At 38.4% G+C, this 12,583-nt stretch overlaps 1 protein-coding gene, 1 non-coding gene and 1 pseudogene across 3 annotated transcripts; 2 read left to right on the top strand and 1 right to left on the bottom strand.

The window, feature by feature from the left end:
* The first annotated feature begins 1,080 nt into the window (after positions 1–1,080).
* Positions 1,081–4,822, top strand: CR4 (crinkly4). Its single transcript, XM_021957677.2, has 2 exons — positions 1,081–1,319; positions 1,400–4,822. The coding sequence occupies exon 2, from the start codon at positions 1,868–1,870 to the stop codon at positions 4,604–4,606; it is 2,739 nt and encodes a 912-aa protein (XP_021813369.1). The 5' UTR covers positions 1,081–1,319; positions 1,400–1,867; the 3' UTR covers positions 4,607–4,822.
* A 3,584-nt stretch (positions 4,823–8,406) lies between these two features.
* On the bottom strand, positions 8,407–8,478 carry TRNAT-UGU (transfer RNA threonine (anticodon UGU)). The gene has a single exon. It is a non-coding gene; the product is annotated as a tRNA-Thr (tRNA).
* A 212-nt stretch (positions 8,479–8,690) lies between these two features.
* On the top strand, positions 8,691–12,417 carry LOC110756266 (putative receptor-like protein kinase At3g47110; annotated as a pseudogene). The gene is made up of 3 exons (XR_015833626.1): positions 8,691–10,256; positions 10,360–11,750; positions 11,837–12,417. The product of XR_015833626.1 is annotated as a putative receptor-like protein kinase At3g47110 (transcript).
* The last annotated feature ends 166 nt before the right edge of the window (positions 12,418–12,583 follow it).

Raw genomic sequence — 12,583 nt, 5'->3', positions numbered from 1 at the left:
TCATTAAAAATGATACACAAACAAAGAAATTTTTGGTTAGAAGAACTTGAAAGTCGGTCGAGGTAAATGTTTGGCATTTTGTCTTTAAAGACAATTTGCGCCTCACTATGATGCTCTCATAGTTGATCGGCGCTTGCCTATAATTCTAGTGTGCATTGAATGGTTGGAATTGAGTATTTGCTTCAATAATGAATGCCCCAGTAGAAAATATGTGTTTGTTTATGCTATAAGATATAGCATTTCTTAGGAATATATGAAAGTATGATCTCTTTATCTGTCGTCACTTATGCCTTATAACGTCAATAGCCTCTTTAGGAAAAGCACTTCTTGGCACTTACCCTCTTTGAAATGTCAAAGTTCCCAACATCCCATGGCGCGAACCTCACTTTAGAATTCTTAATCCTAAGCAAGCTTTTCAGTTGACCCAAAAAAAAAAAAAAAAAAGTTGAAGTCAAATTCATTGATCGAACTATGCGACTAACAAGGTTCTTGGTAAGATAAAGGGAATTGTATTTCTTAAATAGTTACTCAGGCATTCGAAGTTATGCGTTTGAATTTTAATCCGTCAATATCCCTTATATAAAAAGAAAAAGTTCTTCTCCCTCCCTGTATAATAAATATATGATCAAAGAGTACATACTTCACACCTGTAGTAAAAATTCAACTCTACTTCTGTTTTAGTATTTATCATTTATTGATACGAAGTTACGAACTCACAAATTATTATATTTTATACAAGCGCAATCACAAATAATTGATGACGCCAATTTGTACAATAAACATGTAAAATTGCCAGATAAAAAAACATTTTAATTTTGTTAGAAATATCCATTAAAAATTGATTGAGGGAACATATGATGAGATGAGAGCCAAAAAATAAACGTCATGCATGCAAAAGAAAACAAAAATATTGAAAACCAGGACTGAGTAGGAAAAACAAGAATAAGGGGAGCAAAATTTGGATGCATTCTTCACAAAAAAGTAATTTTTTTTTAAAAACACCAGAAAGGTAGCCAAGTGTGCTCCAATCCAGGCATGAAAAGATCAAATTGCATTAACGTCTCATTTAATGTCCTCAACTACACTGAGGTCCTATTCAGAAGCTGCAGTTTCATTGCATTAAATGCTTCTCTCTCTAGATTCTTGCTTGCAACCACATGCAACAATCCATCTTTCTTTAATTTCCCTTCAAGAAATTCACCTTACCACCCAACACACATTCAAAGCAAAATTTTATGGACAGAGAAGTACCAGATTATTGTTCCTATTTTTGAGTTTTGTAGATAGCCTGAAACAAAACTAAGTACGTGGTCGAAAAGGTTATTTACTTTCTGTTTCTGATTCAAATTTGGAGAAATCTTGGAATCATTTTTTAGTGCTAAGATTTATTTTTCAGCAGAAAGTGAAGAAACAGGAGGTTTTTGCACATCGGTGTTGATAAACAGAGTATGAGTAGGTGTGGGTTTCCTTAAAGTTGTTGCCTTTACTAATCTTCTGCAAAAGTTCTCTGTTTCAGAAAGGGCTTTTCTGATTTGGTCCTGCTTGGTTTGACTGATCTGTAGCTTCTGGTACGTTGGTTTGTTGCGCATTCACCTATTTTTCTGTTTATTCATGGCGACTTAGTTTCATCGTTGCCTTTTTCTTCATTTCCATTATGGAGAAAAGGGGAGTGTAATGTCGTTTCAGTTCTTTAGAAAAACTTCAAAAAGACAGCTTTTTCCTTGTAGAGTACTGCAATATATGCTGCTTTGTTGTGTTGAACTGTGGTGGATATCTGACTTTCTCATTTCGAATTGGTCAGAAGGAAAAGTCAGGAACTTTAGGTGGTGGAGTAAATTTTATCTTTGAATAGTTATATTGGCTTGTAATGGGGATTTTTTTAAAGGATTTCCTGATCTGGGTCCTTAATTTCAGCATACTGAGAGCTGGGTTTCTTGTTAAACTAGCAATTTTATCAGATTTATGGTGTTTAGCTTCAGGACTAGGTTCCATGTCAGCCATTGCAGTTTCTTACGGGGAGAAAGGTCCAGTTTTCTGTGGTTTAAAGTTAGATGGGTCTCATCTTGTGACCTGTTATGGATCAAACTCAGCAATAACATATGGAACTCCAAGTCGTTTCCCATTTATTGGTCTAACTGCTGGTGATGGCTTTGTTTGTGGACTTCTCATGGAGTCCAACCAGCCATATTGTTGGGGAAGCAGTGGTTATATCCAAATGGGTGTCCCTCAACCCATTATTAAAGAAGCTCAATATGTAGAAATCAGTGCTGGTGATTACCATTTGTGTGGATTGCGAAAACCTTTAACCGGCAGGCTCAGAAACACCTCTTTTGTTGATTGTTGGGGTTACAACATGACCAAAAGCTATGTGTTTGATGGACAGGTTCAGTCAATATCAGCAGGCTCAGAATTCAATTGTGGATTGTTTTCTCAGAACAGGACAGTGTTTTGCTGGGGTGATGAGACTAGTAGCAGGGTTATCAGCTTGATCCCGAAAAAATTCAGGTTTCGGAAGATTGCAGCTGGTGGGTATCATGTATGTGGGATTTTAGAGAGCGTGAATTCTAGACCCTATTGTTGGGGAAGAAGCTTGGACATTGAAGAAGAAATCTCAGTGACGTATTCGGATCAAGGCAATGTTGATTTGGCCCCAAATGAACCAATGCTCTCAGTTGTGGGAGGGAAGTTCCACGCTTGTGGGATTAAGAGCTCTGACCGTGGGGTGATTTGTTGGGGATTTATTGTGAAACCAAGTACACCGGCTCCGAAAAGTATGAAGGTTTATGAGATTGCTGCTGGAAATTACTTCACTTGTGGAGTTATTGCTGACAAATCATTCTTACCTGTTTGTTGGGGTCTTGGATTTCCAACTTCTCTTCCCTTAGCTGTGGCACCTGGATTCTGCAAGTCTACTCCTTGTGCTCCTGGTTTCTACGAGTTTAGTCATGAGAGTGCCTCTTGCAAATATCCTAACTCTCACATATGTATGCCTTGCAGCGATGGTTGTCCTGCTGAAATGTACCAAAAAACCGGATGCACTCTGAAATCTGATAGACAGTGTGAATATAACTGTTCTAATTGTTACTCAGCTGACTGCTTTTCAAATTGTTCATCTTCGTATTCCAATGCCAAGAATAATGAAAGGTTTTGGTCAATGCAATTACCTATCATAATTGCAGAGATTGCCTTTGCTGTGTTCTTGGTTAGTGTTGTGTCTATAACTGCATTTTTATATGTTCGCTATAAGTTACGAGACTGTCAGTGCACAGCAAAAGATTCGAAGTCTAAAAAGAATATTCAGAGTGGTTCTCCTTTCCATAAAGACAATGGTAAGATTCGTCCCGATTTGGATGACCTGAAGATAAGGAGGGCTCAGATGTTCACTTATGAGGAGCTTGAAAGGGCTACAGCCGGCTTTGAAGAAGTGTCTGTTGTGGGAAAGGGCAGCTTCTCCTGTGTTTTCAGAGGTGTTTTGAAAGATGGTACAGTTGTTGCTGTCAAAAGGGCTATAGTGTCTCCTAACATGCAAAAGAATTCGAAAGAGTTCCATACAGAGCTAGACTTGCTCTCAAGATTAAACCATGCGCATTTACTCAATCTGCTTGGCTATTGTGAAGAAGGTGGGGAAAGGCTTCTTGTTTATGAGTTCATGGCTCATGGATCATTGCATCAACACCTCCATGGAAAGAACAAAGCCTTGAAAGAGCAATTGGATTGGGTTCGAAGGGTCACTATTGCAGTCCAGGCAGCTCGGGGAATTGAATACTTGCATGGTTACGCTTGCCCACCGGTGATTCATCGAGACATTAAGTCTTCAAACATCCTCATTGATGAAGAACACAATGCTCGAGTGTCTGATTTTGGTTTATCATTATTGGGACCTGCAGATAGTGGATCCCCATTGGCGGAGCTACCAGCTGGAACTCTTGGGTATCTTGATCCTGAGTACTACAGACTTCACTACCTTACAACCAAATCTGATGTTTATAGTTTTGGTGTTTTGCTGTTGGAGATTCTTAGTGGCAGAAAAGCCATTGATATGCAATATGAAGATGGAAATATAGTTGAATGGGCAGTGCCTCTTATCAAGTCAGGAGAGATAAATGCAATTCTGGATCCAGTTTTGAAACCCCCACCTGACCTTGAAGCCTTGAAAAGAATTGCCAATGTAGCCTGCAAGTGTGTGAGAATGAGAGGGAAGGAGAGGCCATCAATGGATAAAGTGACGACAGCACTAGAACGAGCTCTTGCACTGTTAATGGGCAGCCCGTGTAACGAGCAACCTATTTTGCCAACTGAGGTGGTACTGGGAAGTAGTAGATTGCACAAAAAGTCCTCTCAAAGATCTTCAAACAGGTCGGTCGACACTGATGTGGTAGAATCGGAAAGGTTTGAATTCAGAGCTCCTTCATGGATCACATTCCCAAGTGTTGCCTCTTCCCAAAGGAGGAAGTCCTCAGTCTCAGACGCCGATGCAGATGGGAAGAACTTAGAAGCTAGAAACTTGGGCAATTGTGGGAGCGGTGGTGATGGGTTGAGGAGTTTGGAGGAAGAGATTGGACCTGCTTCACCTCAAGAGAAGTTGTTCTTGCAGCACAACTTTTAAACTGACCAACCAAGCTTATCAAACTTGATCCATGTTCACAGGTTGCTTGCATTTATTTTCCTGGAGGATGAAATGTAAAAAGATGAATGGGAGGATGTAAGTTTCTCAACTACTAAATTTCAGCTCTTCTTTTGTCTATTCAGTTCTAACAATTTGTTGAATGAAATTCTCCTTTCACACTAAATTTCAGCATCTTAGTAAGACTGTATTCTTCTATTTCGTTTTCAGTTGTGTACCAGCTGCATTTAAATATTTCTTAGCTATTTATTTTATATGTCAAATTTTACACAGGCAATTTAATTTATGTTGATGTTGGTGGTTTAGAAACTGGAATTTCTGTGTTGATAGTGGACTTACAAGTTCTGCCAGCCAAAAAAAAAAGAAAAATGAGACTAAAATAGCGTTTAAAAGCACTGTGGGCTACGCCAATAACGTTTAAAAGTAGGGACGGACCTATAATTTTAAAATAGGGTGGGCTAAAATTATCTTATGTACGCACCAAAGAGTGGAACATAAAGGTGTAGTTACTGAGCGTACCAATTTTTTCTTTTATTTATTTATTTTTTCACTTAAAGGGATTATGTGTGAAGAAGGTTATCACCGAAAGGAAAATTAGCAATAGAATGTTCATAAAAACATTAAATAAAAAGAAGTTCGCAGTAGGCTAAAAAAGTCAGAACGAGACGGAAATACTTTTCATTTTAGAAAGAACTTTACATAGATGTCCTACACAAGAATGTCCTGAAATAGTCAAAGAGAATTGAATTCATTAGTTTGTCTTATCTTCTTTTCCTTGAGTGTATTGTTGGATGAGCGATGGAGAAATTATAGAATGATACCGTACTACCACGTCAGCTCGTGATACTCCCACTCAAAATTTAACATGTGTACAACTTTTTAAAGAAAAATTTAAAATTTAAACAGCTGGATTTAAAATCCTTTTTTCAATTTAAATTTAATTTAACAAAAATGGAAATATCTAAAATAATAATAAATAAAAAAATTCCTCAGCAACATCAACCCCTTCTTTCAACTTGCGACAAAGCCCCCACCCCACCCCCACCTTTCTGCCATGGCTGCCGCTGGTCTTTCTTTTTTCATGTCTTTGTGTTTTTCTCTCTCCCCCTCCCTCTTCCTCCCTCTTCCTCCCTCCTCTCTATTACGGGTAGGGTTCAAGGAATTTAGATTGAAACTTTCTTGGGGGTGAGTTTATGGTCTTTGAGGAATCCAAGCTTTCAACATATATCAAGAGCAAACTCATTTGCCATGGGCTGTCATCATATTCACAGATAGAGAGACAGATAGTCATGACAGGGGGCTTCGTCGCCGTAGATGAGGCAAATGATTTTTGGGTTTTTATTTTTCTTTCTTTTTATTTGTAAGTGTTTAAAATTCTTTTATTTTTTTTTTAAAGGGTAAAATGAATACTCTAGTTGTCAAAAAGTTATACACATGTCAAATTTTGAATGGGAGTATCACCAGCTGACGTGGTGGTACGGTACTATTCTATAATTTCTCTGAGCGATGAGCCTTGGTTTGGTGTGAGCCTTTGAATGTGAGTGTGGCATGATTGTCATTAGTAGAGGTATTTAGTTATATATCTATTCTTAGCACTAGTAATATAGATAAACCCTACACAATTTAATTTCTATAAACGAACCCAAAATAGGACAGCTGGCCTTGTTGAATTTAATTTTGATTATTAAATTACTTTGATGCCTTGTTGATGCCTTGTAAATGGGCTTTGGGTGTGTTTCTAAAGTCCATTTCATGTATGGTTTTTTTTATAAGGCTTAATTACACTAATGCCCTCTGAAACTTCTGTCAAATCTCACTTTGCTTCCCCAAACTCTAAATGGCCCATTTTCATCCCTTGACCGAGGTTTGCACTATTAACTTTGATGACGTGGCAAGGGTGTTTTTGTAATTTCATACATATGGATAATTACCCACTCAAGTAGAGCCTACTCCACATAGATAAAAACATAATTAAATAATTAATAATAATTAATAATTAAAAACATAAAAAACTACATATAAACAAAATAAAATTTTAAAACTAACAAAAATAAAATTAAAAAACAAACAAACCCATTCCATCGTATGCCGTACACAACCACCTCCATCCCGACCTCTCCTTCTCTCCCACTTTCTCCATCCTTCTCTTCTTCTCTCTCCCCCTCTGTGTTTTTCTTGGAATCGAGCCAATCCCGCAAAACGGATCTCACTAACTTTCTCCTAAATCCATGGCCATGGTGGCGGCGGCTCTGCAATTTGAGATCATATGGCTCAGATCTGGGGGACTGGGATGAGAGAGGGGGAGATAGTGGGGTTGAAGGCCAGATCTATTGAGGTTGAACTCAAAACCTAGTAACTGGAAAGCGAAAATGGCAACCCCACAAACAAACATCCACAAAATATCAATAAATAAAAAAATATCCACAAAATATGAAGAACTTAAAACCTAAAAAACAAAATCTGAGGGTGCCGTAGTGGAACTCATCCGGCGCCTCCTGATCTAGACGGCGACACATTGGAACTCATACAAACCATGTCTACGCCAGCAAAGATTTTAAATTTTCTTGTTTTCTAAAATTTAAGAAAAAAAAAAACCACCTGAAAGAACGAAATGAATGATGAGATATATATATATGATGAAAGAGACGAACATATGGAGAAATGGATAAAGGTTGTTTTCTTTTTGGTTGATTTTCTGTGTAAATTGGAATTGGCGTGAACAGGGGTGGTGGGTTTTGAGTTTTTGACAATTTGGATTGTATTGACTTTTTTAGAGAAAAGGAATTTGGAAGAAAGTGTCTCCTTTCTTTCCTTCTCTACAAAGTGGTTGGTCTACCATTTCCAAACTTTTCCAGAATTACTCAAGCCACTGTACCTAGCCTTAGACCCAAGCCCCGATTTGCAGGCCCCAAGCCATTGTACCTCTTTGTCTCTCTACCTCCCCCAAAATTTATCAAGTTTGATTTTGGATTTAGGGTTGATGAAGAGATGAAATTTGAGGAAATAGCTTGAGAAGACGAGCAGAAGGAGAAGGTGTGTATCGGGTAAGACAGAAAGAGAAAGTGGGGGCGGCTAGGGATGAGCACAGGGAAGGCTGAGATGGGGGTGGGGGTGTACACTGGGATGGGTTTGTTTGTTTTTTTAATTTTTTTTTTGTTACTTTTTAAATTTTATTTGTATATATGTTTTTATTTTAATTTTTAATTATTAAAATTATTTAATTATATTTTTATTTATGTAGAAGTGGGCTCTACTTGCCATGTCACCCACTTAATTGGTGAGTAATGGTCCATATATATGAAATTACAAAAACACCCATACCACGTCATTAGATTTAACAGAATTTTGGATGGAGTTGACGGCATGAGGCAAAGTTGGTCACCAAACCTCGGTCAAGGGATGAAAATGGGCCACTTTAACTTTAAGGAGGTAAAGTGAGATTTGACTGAAATTTCAGGAGGCACTACAGTAAATAAGCCTTTTATAATTTAGGTTTCTATATTGGGCATAATAGTGAAACTCCCAATCAAATTTTAGGCTGATAGAATAACAACTCACATGGGCTATATAGCCCAAGTTAGTCCCTTCTAGGGACCGTACCTATTTAAAAGCACATGCGGGCATTCCCCGGTTCCCTTGCACCTGAGTTCGAACTCCATCCCCAATAGCTTAGAATATCGTCATTGTAAAAAAATTAGTTTAAAATAATTCAGCAAACTTGAATAAAAATCACGTGATTGTTGATTCATTTTCCAACAAAGTTTAATAAAGAAAAAATAAGATGCCCTCACGCAGGATCGAACTGCGGACCTTCAGTTTACAAGACTGACGCTCTACCACTGAGCTATAAGGGCTGTTGTTGTCTACAAAAGCTTATATTAGTTATATATATTGTTGTAACCTAGAAAGAATATGACATAAATTTTGAAGTCATGATCTGTTCCAACAATATCAGAATAAATAAATAAAAAATGAACAAGAAAATGCTTCCAAGTTCTCAACTAAAAATCTTATCCCCCATAATAAAATAAAAAATTTGGACCAAGTCAGGCCTATGAATATTAATTGCTTCCCAACTACAGTCTCACATCCAAATCCCAAAATTGAAGCTAAACTCATTATTCAACCAAAATTTCTTCACATTTCTCTTGCAGGACCATCTAGAACTCATAGTTACAATTACAATATCATCAACATTTTTGCTATATGCCATAAACTTCTTCTCTTTAGACTTTGTAAATGAAACTCGGTTTTTCTTTGTATACATATATTATATATATTTATTCGGTCATGATCTGAAACCTGCATCTACTACAAGATGCAGCATTCTGGTGCTCGACGTTGGCACATTTTTTCGTTCAATGAATTGGTTGTTCTTTTATGCATGAGCGTAGGTCTGGCATCTGCAAAACTAGTAGCCACCAATCTCAGAAACGAACCCGATCACATGGCGTTGCTCGAATTCAAGAAAAGAATAACCGAAGATCCTCTCCATGTCATGAGCTCATGGAATGATTCGACTCAAATCTGCAGCTGGACAGGCGTTACGTGCAGCGTTTCGAGCGAAAGAGTGGTGATCTTGAAACTGGATTCTCAAAAACTGGCAGGCTCCTTACCACCTTCTATAGGAAACCTAACATATCTTACGGGAATCAACCTCATTGACAACAACTTTAATGGCGAAATTCCTCAAGAAATCGGCCGTCTGCTACATCTGCAGCATCTTAACCTGTCTATGAATTCCTTTGGTGGGGAAATCCCAACCAATATATCTCACTGCACGCAGCTGAAAGTGCTTAGTCTTGTTTCCAATGAGCTTGTTGGATCGATCCCGAAGCAGCTCAGTTTGATGTTGAGCTTAACTCACATATGGCTTGATGGAAACAATCTCAGTGGCACAATCCCAAGTTGGATAGGGAACTTTTCTTCTTTGAACAGTCTCTCTCTTGGCAGCAACAATCTCCAAGGAAGCATACCGAATGAGCTCGGGCGTTTGAAAAGCTTGGGATCATTCAGGCTTGGAAGCAATAATTTGTCTGGTATGGTCCCTGCTTCAATCTATAATATTTCTTCCATATATATTTTTGGTGTCACTCAGAACCAGCTTCATGGAGAGCTGCCACCAAATGCCGGCATTACTCTTCCTAATCTCCAGATGTTTGTCGGCGGTGCCAACAGATTCACAGGGAACATTCCTGCATCGTTGTCAAATGCTTCTGGACTTCAGGTTCTTGATTTTGCTCGAAATGGTTTCACTGGAAAACTTCCTGGTGAAAGTTTTGGAAAGCTGCAAAGCTTGGTTAAACTAAACTTTGATGAAAATAGATTGGGAAGTGGGAAAGCCGGTGACTTGAATTTTCTAAGTGTCCTGGCTAATTGTACTAATCTAGAGGTGTTAGGTCTTAGCCATAATCGTTTTGGAGGAGAATTGCCAGGATCCATAGCCAACCTTTCTACCCAGCTAAAAATTCTTACTTTGGGTGTCAATTTTATACATGGAAGCATCCCTAGAGGCATTGGAAATCTTGTAAATTTGAGTGCTTTCGGAGTTGAAGGTAACGATTTGGGTGGTAGTGTCCCTGGTGAAATTGGGAAGCTTCAAAAGTTACAAGGACTATTCTTAAATGCTAATATTAGAGACAAAGCAATACCCATCCCTTTATTCCAGGGGGAACATCCCATATTGGGGAACATTCCATATTGTGGAACATCCCCTCCATTCTTCTTCAGCTAACAAATTTTCTGGTCTAATCCCATTCTCCATAGGAAATTTGCCTTCATTGACAAGGCTTTACATGCAAGAGAATAGGTTTGAGGGCAGTATACCTAAAAGTCTTGGAAACTGCCAAAATCTACTAATGCTTAACCTTTCTAGTAACAATCTATCTGGCACCATACCTAAACAGCTTCTTATGCTTTCATCTCTTTCGGTTTCTTTGAGCATGTCTAACAATTCGTTGACTGGTTCGCTGCCATCGGAAGTGGGTGACTTGGTACATCTCACGGAGCTAGATGTATCAAGAAATAAGTTATCTGGTGAAATCCCAAGAAGCCTTGGCACTTGTATTAGTTTGGTGCGCTTGCATTTGGAAGGTAATGAATTTGCAGGAGTAATTCCTCAATCTCTTAAAGATTTAAGAGGATTGGAAGAAATAGATATTTCAAGGAACAACTTATCTGGGCAGATTCCTAAGTTTCTGAGCAAGTTTAGATTTCTTAAGCATCTCAATCTTTCTCACAATGATTTCGAGGGTGAATTGCCTGAAGAAGGGATCTTTTCAAATGCTAGTGGTGTCTCAATCCTTGGAAATGATAGGCTATGTGGTGGCATCCCAAAATTATTTCTACCTACATGCTCCAGCAAAAAGCCTCGTTCATCTCAAGGGCTACTTGCCTTAAAAGTGGTAGCTCCTTTAACTTGTGCAATTGCATTCATAATTACTCTGTCGTGCTTCATTGCTCTTTGTTCAATGGTGAAAAAGGCAAGAGGTAGAACTGTAACTTCGCGTTCATATAAGGATTGGAAATCAGGTGTGTCGTACTCTGAACTCATTCAATCAACTAATGGGTTCTCTTTGGACAATCTGATTGGTTCAGGAAGTTTTGGTTCTGTTTACAAAGGGGTACTCTCTAGTGATGGAACAATAGTTGCTGTGAAGGTATTAAACCTTCAACAAGAAGGCGCTTCCAAGAGTTTTGTTGATGAATGCAAAGCTTTGAGAAGTATAAGGCATCGCAATCTTCTCCAGATCATAACTGTTTGCTCAAGCATTGATGATCAGGGTAATGACTTCAAAAGCCTAGTTTTCGAGTTCATGGAAAATGGAAGTCTAGATGCGTGGTTGTATCCAAGAGGAGCAATCTCGAATTACGAGATTGAACATTATGGAAAGATTGAATATTGCCATTGATGTTGCTTCTGCATTAGATTATCTCCACCATCGTTGTGAAACTCCCATTGTTCATTGTGATCTAAAGCCGAGCAATGTTCTTCTGGATGAAGATATGGTAGCCCATGTTGGTGACTTTGGTTTAGCAAGGTTCCTCTTGGAAGCATCAGATAATTCTTCCAAAAATCAAACCATGTCCGTGGGGCTAAAGGGTTCGATAGGCTACATTCCTCCAGGTATGAGTCTGATTCTCATTTTCTTATGTTCCAAATAACTTATTACTAAGACAAAAATGAAGTCTCTATATGTAAATGAATGGCAGAGTATGGCATGGGAGGTCAAGTTTCTATACTGGGCGATATTTATAGCTACGGGATATTGTTGCTAGAGCTTTTCACTGGAAAAAGGCCGACAGATGAAATGTTCAAAGATGGTCTAAGCATTCACCAATTGGCAGCCATGGCTTTGCCTAACCATGTCATGGACATCGTTGATCCTTCGTTGCTCCTCGAAACAGATGGTGAGGATGATGATGATGACAGATACGACAATGACATACAAGAACAACCAATTACAAGATATCATGATGGTGGTCAACTCCAAGCAAGAAGATTGGAAGAATGCTTCGTTTCAGTGATGCGTATAGGACTTTCATGCTCTGCAATATCACAACCAGAGCGGATGTCTATGGATGCGGTTGTCAACAAAATGAAGGCAATTAGAGACTCTTGTCTCAGTTTAAGAAGAAGCTAGTTACATGCAAGATAGGCCAAGATTGTTGCCTAATGCGATAAATTATTTGTATCAATGGTGTGTGGCATCATGGACGTTTGAATTCAGGCTATTGAACACTTGTAAATAAGTCTTCATCATTCAGACCATAAAAAAGAAAAAAATTCTTCATTATTGAGAACCAGCTTTCTTCTCTTTCCCTCCAACTAAGGTTCTTATAGTGAGATGTGTATTGGGTTTGATGGTTATAGGCCTGGGTACTCGGTTCAGCTAGATATTACAAGCATGAAATCAAGGCTTTTGCTTGGCCCGTTCTATATATGAAATCAAAGGATGA

The sequence above is a fragment of the Prunus avium genome, chromosome 1 (assembly GCF_965620075.1).
Source record: "Prunus avium chromosome 1, drPruAviu1.hap1.1, whole genome shotgun sequence".
Taxonomy (NCBI): domain Eukaryota; kingdom Viridiplantae; phylum Streptophyta; class Magnoliopsida; order Rosales; family Rosaceae; genus Prunus; species Prunus avium.
This window is presented reverse-complemented; position numbering and strand designations above follow the sequence as displayed.